The 23,993-nt window shown below is 47.5% G+C and overlaps 1 protein-coding gene across 1 annotated transcript in view; it reads right to left on the minus strand.

Moving 5' to 3' along the window:
• The window catches only part of LOC118506507 (atrophin-1-like), a 55,778-nt gene extending 34,381 nt beyond the window's left edge, over positions 1-21,397 (minus strand). The window contains exon 1 of the mRNA XM_036043725.1: positions 19,866-21,397. Coding sequence (XP_035899618.1) covers positions 19,866-20,355 — 490 coding nt within the window. The 5' untranslated portion in view covers positions 20,356-21,397. The remainder of the gene's footprint in view (positions 1-19,865) is intronic.
• Between the last annotated feature and the right edge of the window lie 2,596 nt (positions 21,398-23,993).

Here is a 23,993-nt window from a genome sequence, read left to right on the forward strand (position 1 = left end):
GACGACACTAGCCCAATGAAGTCACTAGCACAGCTCATACACTGCCGGCCCATCCCCTTCCATTCCCCTTCCGTTTCGTACGCTCGTAAATCAAACCTCACGAACATCCCAGATGCCCAGCGCTGCTTGCCGTGCCCCGAGCCGTGCCGTCGCTTAGTGGTGCTATTTGCAATTTTGTCACAGTAAATTAAATTCAACCGAAGAAAACACAACACATTACACAGCGGTGATGGGGCAGGGCTGAGATGCAGTACCGGCGCGTGTACGGAAGATGCAGATTGTATCCGGTAGATTGGCGGTTGCCAGAAATAGCATCGTCAAGAATGGGGAGCACGAGAGTTACTCCGGTACTCCAGTGCATCCGCTGAAGTTGCTGCTGCGGCCGAACACACCAAGTACCACATCCAGGAAGCTCAGAATAAACTCGACGGGGGGTGCCCGATTTTGCATCGCCGAGAAATAAAACCAAAATAGAAAATACATCCCTATTACGCAGGAATTGCGGTGGAAATAAGTACTGTGCATGTGCAGTTCGCATTTCCCTTTCCCCAACGGGGGCTTCCTGCGATGGGATGTCTCCAAACGGCACTCTTTCACCTCTCAATGAAACAGTTGGGGTTGATGAATTTAGCCGTTGCCATACCATCAGGTGCTCTCGTACATGCGCGGGTTTGGATTAAATTGATCGTGCAAGGAATCTGCGGCTTTTGCTTCTTTTTTTTCTGCTTCCAAAAAAGCCTAGGCCCCAGATGGAAGTTGGTTGGATTTGGAGAAAGAAAGCTGTGACACATAGAGTGTGTGCTCTACCCTTGAGAAGCGGATGGCAAGTGTTAAACGGTTGATGCGCAACACGTGCCGGGATGCATCCTTCAAATGCATCACGACACCGCACACTGTAGTCGCTTGTTCTATTCGGTTTTTTATGCTGTTGGTTAGCTGGATTTTAGCACTCATGCTATGATTTCAAATGTCACGGACATGGACTCCCCACCCCCCTACTAGAGAACGGTGATGCCACCGTGCTGATGTTACGGCACAGTATGCAAAAGCCATGTGGTTCACCATTTTCCTGTGGTTTGCACAAGGTGAGAGGTTTAAGGACGGGGTTATACAACGCTACGCGACGAGATGGTTTTCAAGTGTCCCCTAGAATTAAGTACTAAGATTAAGTAACACCCATTCTTTGCCCATCTAGACTGTAGTAATGCGGCATGATAGAACCTAATTGAAAACTACACAAATCCGATCAGAATTGATCATTGCAGGTAACTGTTTGGCAGGAAATGGGAAATTAAGCGTATCGTTTCACGCCCCAAACATTCAGACCGGGGTTGGAAGAGCCTGCCGAAATGAGGCGTTACGTACGTGCCAAAGTTCACTGACACGCTGGATCTTCTGGAGCTGGCGAAGAGTACACAACGACAAAAGCCAACAATTTCGTTTCCTGTCCCCTGATGATGGTACTTTCGAGTGTCATTTTCCTATACTTTTGTTCTAATAATAGCTATCAGTCAGGGTGGTGGCCGATTCGATTCAGATATACTAGAACATGGACATAGAAAATTGAATTAAATGTGTTGCTCTCTTTTTGAGAGAGCAACCAAACCGATTCTAAGGAAAAATGTAGAACAGAGAAGAGATCCAGCTAATGTAAGTGAATCCAAACAACCCAAGAGTAAATCACCTCAATCGAAATGAATATCCGCACTAATCCTTTCAATACCAGCCATTACCATGCAAAAGATTATTTGCGAATGATTGCAGCATAGGACCAGAAATCAAAACAGACCCTAGGCGACTTCCAACTCCACACCATGCAACTCGGGGGCGTTAGGTCCACAAGTTTCTGGGTGTAACAAGAACCGGGGAAAAGAACAAAACCTGCACAAACGTAGCGTACAGTTCCGTTTCCAACTGCTTCGGTGTCCTTACTCCTGCGTACACCCCCCCATCGCAGGGTAGGTAGGACCGGTTTTATTATAATTGTAATACGTGTGTTTGACACAGATATAATAATAATTTGTACGCGGGCACAGAACGTGGCACAATTCTCGAAGGGCACCGGTTGGCAAGAAACGAGCGAATCGAGATTTAGTAGTGGCTGGCACGAGCGAAAACCGCGAGTGGCAGGCACGAGCCCAAAGGAAAATCAAAACCCCAAGCCTTTTTTTTTTGCTCTCGTTTTTTGTCGTTCACCAGCTCTTACTGCCATGCACTTGCAGATATGGGGGCGACGTATGTGAGGATCGTGTCGCGAAGGAACGCTTTAACATCCCTGTTTACATACCGGTCTTTGATCTGTGGTGTCGTGTTGTAACAACACCATCATGCGAAACGACAACCAAATAGTGACGATTACAGTGACCATCTCTTCACCGGCGCACCGGAAGCCTTGGACAAGTTGTTCAACAAAATCCAGCTCGATCTCGAGCTCTCTTTTGCGAAGCATAAATCGTTTATAACGTTTTCACTTTATTGTTATATCGCTTATTAAAACATAGTTATCGTCGGGTGGGAGGGCAGGCAGTGCCAAGCCTTTGCAGACACACACGCTAGTGAGCGTGGCACAGACATGCGAGAAGACGACGTTCTTGGGATGCAATTTGCCCGTCTCGTTTAATGATGATAATGGGTTGGTTTGGTCCGGGGGGCCATCTTCGTTGGCTTCGCCTTGGCTTGGATGGAAGGGGTCGGGTGGAAAAGGCGCCATGAGATTATCTGTACTGCAAGCGAGGGTAGGGCTTGGATAATATGTGTTACTTAATTGCGGCAGCCGAAAGAAAGTCCGACCCGACGGACTTGACGCAATGTGCAAGATTGTCGTTCGTTTGGTTGGAGAGATTAATAATAGGACGTTTATTGCGAGGTAAATAGTGACTGCGAGCGACTTGTGGACATAGGACGCAGCAGTGAGCATTGTAATTGAAAACAAAGGATGGGTTAAGTTGGATACAAGTGGTTGGATGAATTGAAGATGAAAAGGTCTAGGGAAGACTACACGTCATAATGAGACTAGCATATCAGGACCAGAATTTTGAGTCTAACCAGGATTTCTGATTTCAGGCTTTTGTAGACAAAACGGCAAATTACTAAAAATGTTTGTCTAGTTAATTAAGTGGCGGTCGGGTGGCACAGACGACTGCAGCGCCGGTCTTCACACGGCAGGACCGGGAATCAACTCTCATCTGGACCGTCAATCAGTCTGATATCATTAAGTCTAGTGAGACAGAAATAGAAGCCGTAACCTCAGAGGTCGTTAGGTCAAGTAGAGAAGAGTTAATTAAACAATTCAGAAACAATATGGATTCTCAGAAGAGAGACAGATTAATCCCAAATGATTTTGTAAGATTCAAAATTGAAGTCACGATCGTGTGAATCCAACCAAGGACCTCCGATTTTTACTTGCCCATGATCTCAGATGTTTTAGTTTGCTTGCGACTATTTTGAACACAACTTCAATTTTCATTAAAGAAGCTATTTATATTATATTAGCTCCATATCTCCTCCAAGTAAATGACATAACAGGAAACAGATAAGACTACAATAAAATCATGCTAAAAATCACAATCGAGCATCAGACCCTTGCACAATACATCACTACCGTCTGCCGCACTAATTCCTTATGTGGACAGTTCATTAACCGCACGCTTCCCGGAATTGGCAAACCCTCCCCACCACCTGGCAGGACGTGGAAAACTTAACCTCTCTCGCAAACCCGCGCTAACTCCATCCAGGGAAAAAGGTTACCAGAATTCACTTAAATGCGTAACACGTGTTTGGCAGCTTTTCGTCTTGAACGTTTCTGAACCGCCTCATCCACGCCACTGCTGCTGCAACGGACACCGATGGTTTCGTCCAGATAACTGGCATCCCCAGTTCAGGCACGTGTACGCTAATGCACAACAACACTATGCGTAGCCCCCGCCCGGCCGGACCGTGTGCAAGCTTAAAAGCTTAATTGATTTTAAAGTCTAACGGTACTGCGGGTGCGAACGACGGTCCATCACCGACCCGGGGCCAAGCCCAACATGGTTTGGGCCGTTGTTGGTCTTGCTGGGTTCCAGTCGGCAAGCGTCCTGGGGTGAAGAGAATAAGGGCAACGTCTTCAGCACTAAAACGCCAGCACTAAAACCCCGAGCGCCAAATGGGCCCGTGATTTGATGACCGACCGTTTGCCATGTCAAAGCCATCCCAACTTGTTCCTCTTCTGTCCCTTTTGTTTCCCCTCCGTTGTATAGTTAATCACGTGTGTATGTGTATGTGTTTATGTGGCTCACACTATCGCGCTTATGCGTTATGCTCGCGCTTCATCGGCGATTCTGGTGGTAGCGTCCGTAGTCCCCCCGATATGGCAAACCGACGGTGGCACGTCTTTATTTATTCAAATGACGAATTAAAATGTTACTATCGTTCACTTTACACCCATTGCTGAGGTTTGCTTTTTTTATATTACTTTGCTGTCTTTTCGATCTAGACCCTATGTTTGTTTTACGAGCCACATGTTCGAGAGAGAGACCGAGAGAAAATGCAAACAAAAACATAAGCAAAGAATAATTTTTCGTACAGATAGTTAGCTTGTCCAAAGGCACAAGAGTCCCAAAGAAAGTGCCCTCGCATTAACCCGCCAGTACCCGACGGCGCACAGTAGCGCTTGATAGCCGAACGCCAAGCTGTAATGCATTCGTGGAAGTACCGATTTAACTGCGGCTGGACGGGTCGCAACACATCGCGCCGAGATGCACCACGCAAAAGATCGATAAGAATCTTGAACAGGCAGAACATTGTTGTTGCGCCGTTGAAGATACTTCTCAGTGCTTCCTTTCTTTCGTCGGTTGTGCGCGATCACGCCAAAAAGGGGTTTCCGTGGGGTTATGATGATATTTCTGATCCGTACCTTGTTCACCGACGAGCAGGAGTGGGATGGATTGGAGCCGAGGAGGTTAAAGAGTGAGGGGTTGATTATGCTTCATGTTTAATCGTACCTTCGCTGCCTGGGTTCATCGAAAGAGCCGGAGCCCCGGGGCGAACAAGCTTCAGCAGGTTCGTACCTGTTGGCGGAACAGTGGAAGGCTCTGTGTGCGCCGTACTGTTTGCCGTATCACGAGAATTTGATAGCGAGCGAAGGTTTCATGTTACGAATGTTTGGACTCTAACGCTAGAGAGACGGGACGGGAACTTAACGAGATGGGACAGTATGGGACAAGCTTAGGTTATGATTTATGCGTACACGATCATTGCAATGGAAAGAGGTACATTAAAATGAAGAAAGTCCAATATTATTATTCTAAGTTATGAAGTTCACTTAAAAAACAGGCCTTGGATATTTATGCCTCAGGAAGAAGCTAAGTTTAAATGGCGTATCATGAATGTCCTTTAGTGTTAGGAGGCTCTTAGATGTTCTGAGGACATTTTTCCAAACATTCTCTTTATCAAGAACTCCACGCCGGAAAAAGGGCCGCAAGTCATTTTGTAACGTCACATGTTTACGTTTGGCTAGGGCCTACCGCACATAACCCTATCACCGAGCCAACTCCCGCGACGGAAGCCATACATACGATCCCTCGACTCAAGTATCGATTCGCCAGCCCGCATCTAGCCCGGAACACGAACGAACAGAACCCCGCGTATGGAAATGAGGAGGATGTGCTTGTTTTATGTTTCTCTTTTCTCTCACAAGGGACCCCGGGGGGGCCAGGATCGGCCCGGATTCACGCCGTGCAGCGGAATCGGTGTTCAATTACATTAGACTTGATTACATTTGATGAGCTTTCTTCGCCCGAACGTCCTTTTTTTTTGGTCCTTTTCCGTGCCTTACAAAGGCCATGTTGCGTGTTGAGACTGACAACAGCTCAGGATCGATGGCTGTCGGTGTTTCCATTTCCCAGGGTGTCCGGAATAAACGATACTTTACTTTCGCTGTGGGTGCTGTTGCCGAGCAGAAAAAAAAAGATTGATAGACAAGCCATGCAGAGGCGTTGAAGTAAGCGACTCCCGCGTGTCACCGGTTCCCAGCCGAAGGACCGTGTTTTGTAATGAATCATACAGACACAAGAAAACGCAACTCAATACTTCAATTTCTGCTTCTTTGCTTTCCTCTGGCTGGGTTCGGTGTCTGGGTCGGGTTAAAGGTGATGTAAACGTGTCATCATATCGTTCAATTTCGGTAGTCGGGCGAAGTCTTCACGGCCTTAGGGCCATTGTAAGGCAAATCGAGGTGCTATCGAAACCATCACTCATCAGCTAGATGAGCCCGTATCAATTTTCCGGCAACGGAACGGTAAAAAAATAGAAAAGAAAGCCTTACAAAAGGTATGCATAATAAATTATCATCACGAGAAGGATCTCTCCATCTCTCCAACTCTCACTCGCAAGAACATCACAATTACCCAATTTCATAAGCACAACCCATTATGCTCGTTTTGGAAATTAAATAACCCACCGGACAAACGGTCCCGCCAGACCCGCCCAGCCGCAAATTATATTGTGCAAGACGCAACAAAGCAGTCCGGTGCAACAAGCAAAAAAAAAGAGTGAAATAAAGGGAAAATCCGCTTCCGAACCACTTGGGCGATGCACTTGGCGACACAACGCAATCTTCGCAACGGCACGCGAAATGGACATTTAATTCGGTGCACATCCCAAGCCGAAGCCAACCACCGTAAGCGCTTGGGGTAAAGTAAAATAAAAGAAGATTTACCGCACAATTACGGCCAACGGAAGGCGTAAAGAAAGAAAAACAGCCATCAAAATGGGTAGACGATACAGAATAAAGAGAGGCAGAGAGGGAAAAAAAAAGCCAAGGAAACGTTTTCTTAGTTAATGTAATGACCAAAACGCTTGGGAAAAGCGACCGAGCGCCCGGGTTGGTGTAATTAAATAATCGAAAGTGTGCGGTCAGAATCGGACCAAGAATGGAGTCGGTCGGTTCTCGGAAAAGTCTCCACCAGCCCAGGTGGATGACCGCACTGAAGCGAAGGATATTATCGCATTAATTATTATCTTTAACTCAGTCAACTCGTCCGCAGTGTCGATCACCACGAATGGGCATAATTTTTAATGATCCTTAGCAAAAGGAAGAATTGTCCACCCGGGGCCTTCGTGTGACCCGTTTTGGGCAAGTGTCGTGTATTGATCGTCAGGAAACGTTCAAGGGCTTCCGCGGATTAGATCGATGGCTCACCGTGCTGGGTTTGCCGTTATCGCAAGTCATCACAAAATCAGGCACGAGTTGAAGAATTTAACAGCCGATCGTTCCGGCACAACATTTGTAAAGTAGAACTCTAACTGCAATATCCCATAAACGAGGGACTGTCGGTTGACACGCGAGGATTAATGTCAGACCGCTCCATTGTCCGGCTTTCTATTTACCTTAAATTACTGATCTTACTCAACCTGCGCACAAGTAATAATGGACGGGGCCAATTTTGCTGTTTCAAGGTAAGCGATGCGTAACATTAGCCAAACAGATAGACGATCCATCATGCACATGCAGAACCGCTCGAAGGTGTTGGCTGTGGTCACTAACCTACCTCACATGTTGGGTTGGAGGAGGTGGGGATTAACATTTCGTTTGCCTGTTGCTCCATTCGCTGTTTGCTTTCATCTGGATGCGTCTGTTTGCGACCGTTGTGCGCGAGTGAGTCACACCTGATGGCCCTGTTTTTCTTTTTTAAAGAGACCGGAGATCAGGGAACCTGTTTGCTGTACACATGACACATTCTTCCGTTACGTTGGTTTGGTGGAGGTTGGGGAGACATTGGGGTGGAGGGGTGATGCGTGACTAATGGAGAACATGTAGATGAGATTGTGACATAAAATCTTTTTCGCTATCCAACAACTGGATGTAGAATTTTTCACCTCAAGTAATTGAGCTTTCCCCTTAGATTATGGAAAATCTTGAAGGACTTATCGGTCAAAAAAAAAAAAGTTACCTCAGCTCACTTCAATTGCGATTGGGGATAGCCCATCTGATACGCCTGATCATACCGGATCAATTCTCCACTTGGAGTGAATTTTGGCACGTGCCTCTTCATCACCACCCATCGGGTCGATAACTCGTAGCTTCACCGTGCGATTATCGAAGAAAGGCTGCCGGTGTTCCAAATTTTGCATCCCTTACAATCGTTAGAATGTCCGTACCATCTGGTCGAGGTTATTATTGGATTCATCTTTCCCCAGATTGAAGCCCTCGGTGATGTGCGTGATGAAAGCAGATATGGTTTGATTTTCCCTTCTTCCAAACCACCCTCCTCACTCTCTGCAGGCCTACTGCATTTAGTCTTCCAGGACTCATCTTTGAGCTGTCGATATGGTTTTTCGAATCATAAGAAGTAGAACGAAACCCAACGAAAAAAAGCCCCCCTCGAAACACGGACGCATAGTTCGCAGAATTCAATTTCATGCTCGCTTCCACACTAATGACGTTTCGTTCGGGTAAGGCTTCACCGGGACCTGCCTGCCAACGAGCGTCATGTTCGCAGCATGAATCATTATGCGGGAGCATTTGGGGTGAGTTGGAGCAAAGGTGAGCAGTAGCAGCAGTGGAGAATATGCCTACTCGCTGGAAGCAGCACCGGTAGCACACAACGGTAGCAGCATCTCGTGCTCTTTCACAGCATTCAACAGCGTGCTCTTTTGTTGTCCAGCAGCTGGATCTTTATCCATCAATCCATTCCCGTCCAATTCGTTCCTTCGGCCATGGTTTTTTCGAACGAGTTACGAAGCTTTTGCGCGATGATTATCCATCCACGATAATCGTCTTCGTCTGTGACTGTTCGCTGGTAGACAAGAGCATCCCCAGAGAGCAGCTCCAGCAGGGACGACCCGTGTCCATCCATCTTCCGATTCTCGGGTAGGCTCCACAACCGCGTAGCTTACCGGTTATGATAGCGGCTACTGTTTTGCGCAATAGGGAGGGGGGGAGCAAAAAGCAACACGATTGTAAGATTGGCAGGAAAGAACAACGCCGAAGAATAAATTCGTCCGACGAGATGATTCGATCCTATGAGGAGCCTCCACCTCAAGGGTGGCAACCGTAGCGAAATAAGCAATGAACAAGAGAAATCGTCAGACGAAAAGCACCATTCGAAGCGATGAAATGGAACGGGCAGAAGAAAAAAAAAACCAACAGCACACATACAGGCCTCCCATCGGCCGTTGGGCACGCGTGAGAAAAGAGTGGCCAAAGAAGACAAAAAAACACAAACCAACGACGGAATAAACATGTTTTAACATAAATTGAGCTACTGGTGTTGCGGTTAATGCGAAATGCAGCATCCACAGCAAGAAAGGTTCGTCGCTTGGTAGGTTTAAAAGCCATTTTCCTACCCCGAAAAAAAATCGGTGAGCAGCACTAGCACATCACATCACAATCAATCTTGCAGCTCTTGTCCTACGTTCGACAGGTTCGACGCGGAATACAACGAACAAAACAAAAATGAAGCAACAAATAAATCAGTCGGCAGTCTACCTTCTCGCATTAGGCACGTTTAATTCGACTCGTTAGCTCGAACGCGTCGAATGCATAGTTTTTCCAACCATTTTCCCTCACTTCCAGACTTTTCTCGCTCAAGAGATAGCATCTTTCATCGCGTTGGCTCGTGCCAGACCCGTTGCTTTCCTCGGTTGAGTCTTTCCATGATAAAATCAACCGATTCTGCACCAAAGCTCAGGCAACACTCAATTCTATTCGCCTGATCTATAGTACCTCCCGCGTAGTAAGCTTCCATAACCATAACCAATCATTTCCTTCACTTTGCCGGTAGCGCTGACCCGCTACACAAACCAAACCGATTAGCAGTGGGCAGTGAATCGTTGGCACGAGACTTCTTACTAGCACGACTGCAGACAGCAAAGCAGGCACACAATTCCGCACCCTGACGAGTTAGGCAAACGATTAAGCATGCGAAATTGATCGATTCCATCGAATTCTATTGCAGCCTAACGGGGTGGTTAAGGAGTTTGATGCTTTACGGCTTATCATCGGTAGAAGAGGCTCGATGAACTCGATGAAGTAGTGGAAGCATATCGGACGGAAATGAGATGAGCTGCGGCCAAGATGCAGGGCGCGTCTCCACGATATCGGTTCCAGGTTTTTTTTTTATTTTTTGCGCACCCATTGCCAGAGATATAAATCAACTACAGCAATATCTTCCAATTGGTAACGCATGGTCATCCATCATGTTACGGTTGCAGGCAGGATGCTAATAAACGTACGATCCGGGTTTATAGGTTCTTTGCCCTGTGATGCGAATTGGGTAAAGGTATTTGCATTTAACTATTAATAACGAATGGAGGTTTAATTTAAATTCTTCCCCGTGCAGAACCGTGATGAACTGCAAGTTATCAGAAATCTCTCCCATATTTTCACCTATATAAAGTAAACCGAGAACAACGCCCAGCCAGAACTTCACTGCAGTGCTGTGCGTTCAATCAGCTGGCAAATATCGGACTTCAGCAAGCGTGCTCTACCGCAGTCATAATTCAGTGGCGGTTTAAGTCCCCCCCCCCATTTTCCTCATAAAGGTTTGGTTTTTGGAGCTTCTGGCTCGCACCAAACTGCAAACGACTGCGCGTTCATCCATTTCAAACCACCATCATCATAATCTTTGTGTTTGCTCGCACTGCCCGGTATCCCACCACGATTAGCCAACCGACCCTTGCGTATGCGCGCTATCAAACAAGGGTGGTGTTTTAGAATTAAAAAAAAAACGACGGAATCGATTGCTTTGTGGTGGATTTTCACAATTAACTTTGCACGCGGTAAACGATCCGAGCGACCGTACTTAACCAAGGGGGTGTTCCGAGCCTAGTTGTGCGGAAAAATAGTTCCACCGCGGTACAGCGTCAATAAAAGATAAAGCCGTATGGTTCGAGGGGGAGGAGAGACGCAAAAAAAACGACGGCAGCAGCATGAACAAATTCCTCACCAAAACCGACAAAAACCCGGTGCAACAAAGAAACAGTGGTGCGGAACCGACGGTGCACAAGTGTTACTTCCACTTCTAGCACGGTGATGCTAGGAGTACTAGGTTTGCTGGTGGCAAACCGCGAATGGAGTCGTTGTGAGTCATATTTTACCACCGACAAACACACATGAACCTACCCAATGGTGTTGGTGTGAGGGGGTTTTGATTCCCTACACTCAGTTCAGCCCAGCCGCGCTCGTAGTTCGGTCATAGATCATGCACCGTTTAAATTGTCATTTCCTGGGCCCCCACCCCGTTCCACCTGAAGTGCTTCCGCTATTCTGGTTCAGTCCCCAGAATCAGCTTTGTTGACTGAGCCATGCGTTTCCAGCCGGGTGGACTTCATTTGCTAATCGAGCCGATACGTACGGTGTCATAATTCACCACCGCCGCCTCAAACTGCATTACAATCGATTAACGGGTATGGCCGGTCGGGTGGGCATGTTGGCGAGAGTTTATATCCCTGATTCGGGGCCGGACGCTTATTAGTTATGATTTACACCTACCAAGGAGCCGGTATTTACTGTGTCCATTTTCACATCAAAATGCAATTCCCGAAGGACCTCCCCTTATCGCATCCTGGTGGAGCCGCCGGTTGAGGTGGCAATTAATTAGATAATTAACATGTCGCTAAATGCAAGCCTCTCAGCATCCATCCAGCACATCATTTGCACCAGTTCGGCAGACATCGGCGAATCCCGGCTGGCTGCCCTCGGACGACAAACACGATCAGACAGAGCGACGCCACAGTGCACCGGAAGCATTAGAAGATTGGTTTCCCCCTTTAGATGGATGTGTGCATGTGTTTTTGCTTGGTTGTACGGCCGAGGATGTGTGCTGGGGTGCATATACCCCGTGTGGTTGTTGCTACGTGCCTGCAACAGTAAATAATTGATGCAACCACCGTCCGAGTCGCATCAGAGCGGGGTGAATCATATTTACCGCCCAAGTACGGTCCCCGCCGCCATGTGAGCGGATCCTGTTTAAAGTTTGCTGAACTTGGTGCGTCCAAGTTAAAGTTGAATACAGCTGAAACTTCAAAGTGTCCTCAAGAAGAGCTGTAAATGATAGGGCTTTAGCTATCTCAGTACTACACCCTGACATCACAATGACCTGCAATGTCCACGCAGACTGTGATTCATACACCGCTTTATTCAAACAGATCACTGACCCTTCCACGTACACCTAACTGTCTACAAACACTCTAATGAACCTCTAAATTTGTCACGGAAGGATTGCCCCACACGGCCCCACCAGTTCACAGCAGGTCAACTCGTCTGAGGTCGTACAAATCTTGGGAGCGTTCGTACACGCGAACCCCTTTTTCGGTACGTTCAACGTTCGCCGTCGCACCATGTTGGTTAATTAAAACAGTTTTTTACACCACCATCGCACCGACGATAAGCGGTTGCACCGGATTGCAGCGATTGAAACAAAAACTGCACCCGTGATGCCATTTAAGGATGCACCCGACTGATTGATCTTCAAGGTGCGATGATGGGTTTTGCTCTCTCGATAGGCGATAGGAACCATGGCGCGTGAGTGGCCGACCGGAGGCCGCAGCATAGAAAGAGTTGTCAATGTCAAGTTCGGCCCGCAGCACGCGCTCCAGTCCAGGCACGTTATGTTCAGTTTATGGTGCTCGGTGGCATGTTTTGGCCGCTTAAGGGAAAGCCATTCCGACCGGTGGCGTTTGCTATCCGGTACGGAACGCTACCGACCGAGGATTAAACTGCCGTGCGGCCATGGAAATGCGGAAGTCCTCGTCTGCCGGCTCGCCAGATATCAAAAGCTTAACGCAGCGTAACTCAGCAGACGGGACTGGCGTCGACTAATCACACTCGGGAAGGAAATCCGCACTAATCACTCGTCAAAAACGGTCCGGCAGTAGATTAGGCCACATCATGGGAAGTTGTCACTCCGGTGGGAATTGGAAAACGCAAAAGGGGTGAATATGGGACCGGCGGAAAAGGTTTAGCAAATGGCTGATTAATCCTTTGTTTGTTCTCGCTGCAATTCCATACGCACGAGCGTAACGGCAGCGTTCCGATTCCGATTCCGGAGCTTTATTGCGAGCTAATTAGCGCTGTGCGTAGACAAGTTCCTTTTCGAACTCTTGAACGCTATTCTAAGCTCAAGTACTGACTTAAGCTAGTTTACAATTCACATCTAGAATGCGAGGACTACAACTTCAAAACTGGACACATAAAACCACTTTCCCAGACACTCGGTTGGAGACAAAAGAATGCCTCCTTTATGGTTAGCCGGTCATTAAGACATCCTCCACACGGCGCTGGGGGGGCGGCATAGAAATTAATTAAGATAACCGTAACCGTGAGGCAGCAATAGAGTTCTACCCACGGGCGTCGAAGTCTTGCATTTCCGCCAAATGCATTCTTCTGCACCGTTTGGTGAGTGTGTGTTTAATTAGCGGTCCGGTCGGTGCAGTGTGTGTGTGTGCGAAGAAGATAAGCACAATAGCATTGACATTGCCGACTTGGTCGTCGTCGTCGTCGTCGTCGAGCGACACCTGGTTGCAACCCCCGTGGGTGATGCTCCGTCGATTGGTGCAAACCATAGCGTACAGCATTTCTCCGCTGGCAGTGCATTTCAAGTGCAAGTGCATCGTTGCATGAAGGTTAGACGGAAAGCGCTCGGTTAAACCGGTTCAGAGGCCGTTGTGTCCGAATGTGGCTGGGAACCGATCTTCACGCGTTCGAGCAATTAGAACGTGAAGCGTTAATCAGCTTCCATCAGCTTTTTCTCTGGTTATAAAATTAACTTGATCGTAGCGAAAATATTTCACCACTTGCCATGGACAATCGGATTTAAAGTTTTATTGCCAAGTTTTATTGCCAAAAGCTGCCCTCGGAATGTGCCGCTGGTTCGCTGGCGTGAACGTCTCGCAAAACCATCATCCATCCTTCCCTTGGGAAAGGTTAATTTTACGCTTCATTGGTGAACCATTCCAGGTTAGCCGTGATGCACCCCGATGCAATTCACCGGAGCTGCGGTGCAATAAATGTGACTTTTGTTGGGCATCGCTGTTGCATGTGGGAAAAGGTAGTTAGCGTTTCGATGCGCTCACCGTCGTCGAGCGGGCTTTTGCAAGGGAACAGGAACGGTAGGCAGGGGTGGTATTGATTGCCGACGCTACCAAACAACATGCCACTCTGCATGATTCATGCTGCGAACGAGGCTTTAATCCGAAACTCTATAAATCTTGCCCTCGCGGTGAACTTGCGCGAAGAAAAATTCGCTGCCGTGGGTTCAGTTTGCGATTTGAGTGTTTAATTTATGCCAGTTCGCTTCCCTCAAACTTCTTCTGCCGCTTTCTTCCCGTGGAAATATGCACGTCGATCCCAGGCGATGAGTAATAAAAAAATGTTAAGCTCTTCTCCGCTGCAGAACGGCGCAGTAAGCAGGTCCGACTCATACAATAAGGTGCATTTAAGGGTACTGGAACCCTGTAACCCTTCGATCGGTGGGAAAAAATAGCGTTTTATCGAGCGACACGAGAGCAGGAAACAAAATCGAACGATCGCTAGATCACCGACGGGGGGAGGAGAACAGATCGAGAGCTGGACAGGGAGAACACGCGCGTCACTTGACAAAAGATGAGTCACATCGCTGGTGACTGGATGGAGCATTTCGGTGGGAGAGATGGCCCGCAACGGAAGGGGATGAAGAAAGGTAACATCCAGAAGATGTGTGTCCAAGAACAACAACTAGTCCGGTTGCTTGGATGTTGTTTACTCGATCAAAGTGATGAGCAGTGAGACGTGTGAGAAGACTATCCCTCCTCACCAGAGCAAGCTCCTTCCGATGAGCTGCTGTTGCTGACTCACGACACGTGCCGCTCTCGTTTAGCCGTCCACCAACAGTAACCACTTTATGCAACTGCAGAGTACAACATTGAAATAATAACAAACCTGTAGTAGAATTCGGTCCCTGTCTCACTTCGATAATTTAAAATGGAAATTATAGCATGACGTAGGCATGTTTTCCACCACGGTCAGCTCACTGAGTAAATGAGTTTTTCTTGCTTCGATTCAACCAGCTCAGCTCTTAAATGGAACCAGTGAACTTCTAACCTGAAGCTGCCAAAACTACCACTGAGCAAGGGGGGGTTTGTTGGCGCTCGTTTTCGTTCGTAGGCCCTTTCTTCGCGTAACGTGACGCAGCGCATCCAACAGGGGCAGACGACGTACGCTAAACGATGATTTCTTGATTTGGTAGAAGAAATTTTGACAGTGACGGTGTAAATTTTGCCTCCAAGCGACTGGCAAGCAAAAGGTAAAAGATCAGAACCACTCTCACCAACTTTTCTGAAAGCTCGGCAAGCACGAGAGATGGGGGCGATTAAATTTTCGACTTCGAGAATGGAGACTGGGAAATTGAAAATTCTGGCTGGGGAACGCATTCGCATGTGCGTTCGATGGAGTTGGATGGAGAAATCGATTAGCGCGTCCTAGCCCCCCCCCCCCCCCCCTCAAATGCCAAGCGATGTCTTTTGTGCGGGAGATGCGATGGAAATTAACGAATTTATTTTACAGTTACAACCTGCGATCGTGCGACGGTAGCAGTGATCGGGATGGTGCTGTTAATTTAAATTGACCGTTGCACGAATTGATTTTCCATCCGTGTGTGTCGTTCTTGCATTTTTCCCGAAGGGTTGGATGGAAATGATTTGTTGCGTCGGTGTAAAGTGTGGCACACGCTCGCTTTAAACAGATCAATTTGTTGCTTTCTTAGATAATTTATGCGCTAATTAGCTTGATGTGTGCGAAGGCCCCTAAACATCCAATTTACACGAGCCGCCGCGCTCAATGTCAACGGCGAGAAACAACAATTGATCACGATCACGGTGTCTTCCAACGCCCATTTCCTGCACTCATCAACATTAAAACAACCATGTCGATGTCTTGGAGGAAGGATCACTGACGAGGATCGCCACTCTGCTGGCTGCTGGTGAGGAGCTAGGCTTGGTAATGAATGAAAATCATTAAAATTTTACTTTCCCGTCAACGTGAACGATCCCTTCTTCACCACAGTGTGGTAATGTCGCGGGAACTCTCCGCATTCGTCTAGCTATTGATTTGTTTTTCTTTCTCGCGTCACGCACGAAAGCCATTCCAGCCATTGACAGCTAGACCGTTTGCCCTTGCCGCATCGGTTTCGCCTGGAGAGGGTGGAGAAAACAAATCTCAACTAATGTCTCACATTTCACACCATACCAGGGAGGGGCGTGTGTAGATACGTTGAACATGCAAAACAACAACAAATAGCACACATTTCACCGGGAGATGCGGCTTGCAGGGGAGCAGAGATTTCTGGGAAAATCCCTTCAATCACTATTTCTCCCGTTGAGGGTTGATGCGGTCGATGCGCTTCGATGGTTTTGGTGTAACATTTTGGCATATCCCAATACTTCATCTGGGACAGGAACTCTTTTTCGGTCCGTCTAAGATGGATGCAATTCTTTTTCCTGCACGCTTTATCCTCACGAGTATATACCGCAGAAGATTCATACCAGAATGGTCGTCTTGTACGGAGTTGAAGACAACATGCTGGGCTCTTTTCACCATCGTCATGCTGTGTGTCTGGATTGAATCATTAATCTTCAGAAACTGAACCGACCGGCACTTGACACTTGTCGCTAGGGATCGAGCCAAGGGGCCACCAAAACATTCCCCAGGAAAAAGAGAACATTCCACAGAATGTTCATATTGCAGTTCTTGCACATTGTTCATCCGAACATCATACCTTGACGGATGGATGGATCGATCCCGGATTGATGGAACAGAGCAGAATAAATAAATATTTGCTCCTGTCCTCGCCACACGCAATATTTCACCAAGAACGGTAGCGAATTTGTTTGCACGCGCGTCTTGACGGGGCGTGTGCCCTGATGCGAGAACTGGGAAGATCGGGCAAATTTGTCTTGCCGCAGTGACCGACTGACTCGGTTCGATTGGTGATTGATTCTGCAGTGTGCAGTGTGTTTACCGCCGCTTCGGTTTGTTTATCGAACGACAGCTTCCGTGCATGAATATGTATTTTCATGTTTATTCTTTGCTGCGATGGGGAGGTTGGGTAGAAATTGCCAGCCAGGCTTTGAGTCATTTATTTTGCGTAGAATAAAGAACGTGACGAGTAGATCATGAGTCTTGTGGAACCGTTAGTTGCTGCCTTAGGAGCTAGAGATATTGTGAAATTTGTACTTGAATATTGTCGCCAGATATTCGACCGTTCTACGGGTCAAGGTCCACCATTCAGTCAACCCTGCTGTTGTGTTGGGCCACTTTGCTGACCTTGCGAACAAGCGAGACATTCAGCTAGAATTCAGCACTTAAAGACTCGCTCGGTAAACAAACCCCCCAAACGGAAGCGGAGAAGAGCACACGCTTCCGTTACGCTATCAAAGCAAATTGCACTTCACTTTCAAACCGGCTCACGGTTCGTGATGAAAACGAAAAGCCAACGCCAATCGACACCCACTTGAGATTGAGTGAGCATCGCACGCACCCGAAGAGGGCGAATGAGCATCGTCAGGTCACAGTCGCTTCCAATTTCGCAACATGCTCGCGTGGACAAAGACGTGGCGCGTCACCGTGTCTCGGGCACGTGGTAGTGGCGATGTACGATGGAACTGCAACTAGCTAGACCTGTAAAACAAAGAGACAAATGCATTTTTCACGTTCTTCCGTTTTACGTCATCGCCTAACCCGTATGATTATCGAAAAGGTAAATTCCATCAGACAACTGCCTCGCTTGGGGTGAGGAGATTACAGCATAGGAAATGGCATGCAAAGCTGCAGCTCTAGGAACTGCCCGGAAGGAAGGAAGAAACTTGCATCAGGTTCAATTCTTTTTTGCAAAGCATCGGTTGTTATATGTACGGGTTAATATATTCTGCAAAAACCTGATCGATGTTGTTAGCCTTGAGCGTGTCAGAACAGTCGCGCAAGCGTTAGACGCGTGCGTTACATTTTAGCGACACAGACAGCTCGACGGCAGCGAGTTGCGCTTCGCTGGACGTAATCCGATCCGACCACCATTAGAAACGACAACCCCGCTTTGACTCCTTTCGGGGGTCGAGATTATAACGGAATGGACACTGTAACGGGGTGTCCTCCCAAATGCTAGAACATATCGAGTGTTCTTGAAGGGCAGTAAAAGAATCATAAAAAAACGTTACCCTGGGGAACGAACTAGAACTTGAACTGCCAGAAACGGCTATAAAATCCCAAAAAAGCTACTTGACCAGCAGAGGGACAGAGCAATCTGATTACTGGACGGGATCGCCGCCATCGATGCCCGCCCGGACGGTGCCGCGTAACGTCACGCCGTCAAGTGTTCAATTAGTTAATAGAAGATTGATAGGCTAATATAAATATTTATGTAACGGGTTTGGATGGTGTTGTGTGATGCGTTTTTGCTTCCCCGGCTTTCGCTTAGAATGCGACGATTAAAGCGGTCGTAAAACATCGCACCCGGCCACCGATGAAACCAAGATCCTGTGAGCGCGCGCAGGACAAAGGCGAATAAATTAGCATATTATGAGCTTGATGTGTGTACTGGCCTGTAACACCCTATCAGCCCTGTCTCCTCCCTTGCAACGTCTCATCACCCACCGAGTGAGCGTGTTGAATGAAGCTTGCGTATCGCATTCGTAACAAACTCAACCCCTCGTGCGCCCTTTTACTAACAGTGGACTGATTTCTTGACTGATTGGAAATGCATCTTGAGCGGGGGGATTGGAAAAAAATCGGCTGCATTATTAGATTCTAATCACTTAAAGTAGCAGCCTGATGCACTATGTTAAAATAAATGAAACACTCCCCTCCCCTGATTGAGCCAAGGCACGGTGGACGACAAATGTCAGGAAACACATAAAACTGTCACCGAAATTACCATCACTCATCGTCCTAAATGCTCTCTCATTTTTGAAGATTAATTTATCAAAAACCATCGTTTGCAAGCGTTGAAAGAACCCCAATCAGTCATCGATCGACCCACATACGATGGGGTGGGCATCTGCATAAGCTACCACCACCGTTGCGTGTTTGTGTTGCGTTATTTAGAATAACGCAAAATATGATTAATTTGATTAGAACTTGGAGCATGAAAAATGCATTCAGTCAGCCTTCCGTTGGGGCTGGATGCACCACATTGTACTGTGTAATTGGGAAGGAAGTACCGGGGTCGGAATTACCAGCCATAAAACGTTTATACTCGATTGTGTAATGGAAGACAGGTAACGCATGTAAATGATTAGATATTGTAATCACTTATCGATTACAGGCATTCAAATCGGAATTATGGATTGAGTAATGAAGAAATTGATTTTCCGTGTACACGCATTACGCATTGATGAGTACTGGAGAGTTCCATTTGATGAGGGGTTTGATAAGAAATAATTATTAAGCTTCTGATAATTAAAAAAGGGGTTGTAAATCATATCAGATGCAGCTTAAACTGTACTTATTTAATCACCCAGTTATTCGCTTTAAGCAGCTCTAAGAACAAAATTTTATGTGCTTGTTAAGGCTGTTCAAACGATCGAGACAGGAGCTCACAAGTAGCACACGTCTCTTATCTTTACTTGCGGTTTCTTTGACTTGACTTGAGGTCTGATTTTGAATATTCTTTGTACGACAGTCAAACATATAAGACATCTTACAAATATCGTAATCTTCAAAGATGATCGCTAGCTAATCTAACCGCAGAGTGCTTAATCCCAACGTCAGCAGTCGACATTGAGTCGCCAGACAACGTCCGACAGCTCACGTCACGCCACAAATCAAACAGCATTCAGCAGCTCACTTTCGTTTGGGACTCGACTCGAACGATAAGCTGAGTCACAAAAACTCTAATCAATATCCAGGCACTTACCTCCCCACGAACAGCGATAGATGGCTTCGTACAGGGCCTGCACTAGCTGCTCATTTACCGGTGCCATCTGCGGTGTCTGGATGGCGGTCGCAAATCCACTGGCCGGCGGTGTCATCGGAAGCAACAGATGCGGATCTACCACCGGTACGCTACCCGGTCCCGGAGCGGTCATCAGGGCCGGGTGCGAACCCTGATACGATGATTGGTAGTGTTGCTGCAGTTGCTGATGGTGATGGTGCAGCTGCTGCAGATGATACTGCTGGGACGAGTTAGCCCCGGTCACTGAGATGGGAGCCGACGATACATGGCCGGAAGCTCCCGATGGACCGTTGCTGGCCGCACTGCCTGTTCCGATCGGAGCGGGAGTGCTCGGAGCAGTGTTGCCAGCGACCGTGTTGGTGTTGGACGGCGCATTACTGGGTGGACCCGCACCGGACGAAGAGGATCCTCCGCCTGGACCGGATTCGGGCAGCATAAACGGTTTAGCCATTACGAACTACACCAACACGGGATAAATAAGATGCACTTTCGGAGTGGGTGTCACTTGTTGAAGGGTTTCGACGCTACGAGGCACTTTATCTCTCTATCTCGCTCTCGTCTCTTAATTCACTTAATCGTTATGTGAACACTTGAAACACTTTGGTGACGGGGGTCGGCAGTAGTAGCTGAGATTTGAGGAATATTTTTTGCCTCCGGGCACAGGTGTGCTGTTCAGTACCCTCTTTCACTTGATCGCTCACTCTCACGCACACACTTCAAACACTGTTATCAATCGGGACTCTCGAGAAAGATCGACAAAATGGTCATCTTCATCGGATAACGGCACGGCACGGCACGCGGTACTACGGTTGCTTATCCACGCTGGATGCGCCCTGCCAGGCTTTGCCTTCAATTGCTGTCAATTGTTGATTGCACTTGCAACACTTGCGCCTGTTGCGCCTCTCAATTGATGTTTATTAGTTGTTTCGGGGGGGATAGCAGACCGGCTATTACTAGGGCTCGTGGCACATTCGAACAAAACAAACGCCCCAACCTTACGCAATGCACGATTAACCCTTTTCACGTGGGGAAAGGTTTCGGTGGGGTCAGATTTTCGTCACAGACTTCACTGCACTTTTCGACACTTTGTTCACCGGGATACGATTCCGGTGGGGTTAGTTCGGGGTTCGTTCACAACACACTAAATTTCGAACACGCGCACGACATACAAGCTTTTGTTGATTTTCGTTCGATATTCGATCGTTCTTCGATTGATACTCGTTTCTTCGCACTTCTTCTGCCTGGAAGACGTTTCGAAGATCGGCCACACCACGGTTAGGCTCTCTATCAGGCTACGCAACACTCACACTGCACGCTGGGCTGGACCGTCTGTGACACGGGTCTAACGCGTTGGTGAAGACAGTGTGCCGACGTTGGTCGTAGTCCTCTTTAGCAGCCAGGTAAGGTGCGCTGTCTCTCCGGTTGTGCGTCCGACGCGCTGTGCAACTCCTGTACAAATGCGCTCCTACTCCGCTCGCTGCATACAGTCAGTGCGCCGCTGCTCACTTGCCTCGTACAGGCGATCGCGCGCTCCCAACACACAGCAAGCAGGAAAAAACACTCACACGCAAGCGAGAACACACAAAAAAGCATACGCGCGCACGGAGCCTGTACGACGGTCGGCGATGATGATGGTGTGTGGGAGACGGAGAGATAAAAAAAAGGTACGACAGAACGGCGGGCAAGCCTCTCGTTCTTCGCTCGCTTCTCGTAGCGGAGTTCTGCTGCTGCACACACACCGTACACACTCGCCGCAAGATAAGACTCGCAACACGATCGAACGTGTGCAAGCGAGAACGCACAACAACAAATCGTAAGCGGGTGCTGGTGGGAGTGAGATGCGACTAGCTTTTCTTACTCACTCTCAGCGCGCCTATGGTTTCGTTTCAGCTCACGGTAGCGCACTGTACCAAGCAAAAACCTGATCCTCGAACGCATACAGCGCAGCCCGTGAAGCTTTTGCTGTGCGTTTGTGTAATATGGAAAGTAAAATATAATGTTTTTTAAATTAAATTTACCGATTTATTGTAGAAAAATCTAATGAGAGAAATCTGTCCTGTTAGGAGATGGGTTTTACTACTTAATTCATTTTTAAAGATTTTTTTATATGATTTTTAGAGTCAGAAATTAAGCATAATCTTTCCCTCTAGGCTACATAAAACAAATAAAAACGATATAATTTTTTTATCGCTAATAAAGTAAATACATCGGCTGTGTTTTCTACTGCACACACACTCGCACACCATCGCGCGATCGCGTACGGGGTAATCTGATTTCCGATCGCGGTATCGCTCGGTATAAAGCGCACCCCTACGCTTCGCTGTATGTATTGCGCGAGTGTTTATGTGTGAGATTATAACGCATCGGCACAACCCGCGATCGGTCGCGATGACGGATAACAAAGAAACGATGACGTACGCGCGCACCTACGGGGTGAAACGATGCGAGAGTGTGTGCGCTTGCGATCTTCTCACTCCCACTGGGTGTGAGCCGTTTCATCTCACTACGGTGAGATTGTCGTTCTCTCCAACCTGTGTGGAGCCTTCGTTACCATATCGCGAAATGGAGTGTATGTGTGCGTTACTAACCTTTCGGAAGCAGCATAAACACAACCCCCGGTTTGAGAAGCATGATGCAATCCGGTCCGTTCCTGTCGTTACACGATTACGCGAGCCTTAGTCAGGATCGGTACGGAGGCTTGTCTCTGGCCACGGCCAATGTTTACGTACGGTGGAAGATAAGAACCTTTAAAATACGATACGATTCCCCCATGGTTGGGTGTGTGGGTCGGGCGCAGCCTGTGGCCTAAGGGAACCATCCGATGGGGCTTCCTAAAAAAACCCTAACCCTAAAGCATGTCTCATGTCGCACAGAGGTTCAGAGGTCAGCAGCACAGTCGAATCGTTTAACGCACTAGATGATCCTGCCCGATAAGCGGTGGACCTCGCTGGGTATGTTTAGATACCACCTAGATCCCACCGTCCAATAAAACGTTAATGGACAGTGCGTTGGTTGGTGCAGGTCGGTTCAGAATAAGTAGCTCGAATGACAGACCGGAGAATCCAGCTGAAGAAAAAAAAACCCCATAAACACAAAGCATCATTTTATGAGCAGGAAACATAATCCTATTAGCCACATATTAACGATTTGAAAAATAATATTTCTATAGTCGCGATCGTAAAGCCGATCGCTCCCGGGTTTGTTGTTAGACGAGAATGCTCTTCCCTATGCTCGTGGAGGCATTCGATATCAGTAGCAATATGATCGTTTGCCAAGATACCGTTTACAAGAATTCTTTTAATGAGAAGTGAAAAAGGAAGGATAAACTATTAAAGATTCTACCGTGTATTAACCCGGTAATGAGTAATTACCGAGGTTCTCGGCGCTCTGGGTAATATTTCTTAATTCATCCCTTTCAATTAGTGTCAAACCAAATATTACACTTAATGTATCTATAAACATACCCCCAAAAAAACCGCACAACTGCTCTAAAACATAAACACCAGAAGAGTTAGCGGAGGTGGCGGTCGTGTCCGGGTCCGGGGCACTTGGTGCTAAATTTATTCCCATTACATCACATCACAAGAACAGGCGCAAGATAAATTCCATAATTTATGCCTGCCTTACACCCGACACGACACGACAGCGGAAGAAGAATCCTATGGCGTGCGACTTACATTCTTGCGCTGTGTACAAATGTGCAAAAATATAATTACCTAGAACGGGCCTCAATGTATACCGCATCTCTAATATTCCCGATGACAATCCCAGTGCTCCCAGTGTTCAGTTGTTCCTCCCTCTTACTGGCGGTACAGCATGTTCTTCCCGCTTTCTAACAACAACAAGCGCAGAAAACAAGGAACAACCCGGCTGCCAAAAGGAGGGGATTTTGTTGGTGGAGATATTTATACGCTACGCAACCCCCGTGTTGTTGTGCCCACAATCTCTTCCAGGTCAGGTCACGCCGAAAGATGATCGACTCCAGAGATGCGAATCATAATATTTACAATCCGAAGACACACAGAGCGTACGCGCATTTGTGCGAAAGTGCGTTTTTTGGGATAAAAATAAACACCCGAGGAACCCACG

The sequence above is a fragment of the Anopheles stephensi genome, chromosome 2 (assembly GCF_013141755.1).
Source record: "Anopheles stephensi strain Indian chromosome 2, UCI_ANSTEP_V1.0, whole genome shotgun sequence".
In the NCBI taxonomy this organism is placed as follows: domain Eukaryota; kingdom Metazoa; phylum Arthropoda; class Insecta; order Diptera; family Culicidae; genus Anopheles; species Anopheles stephensi.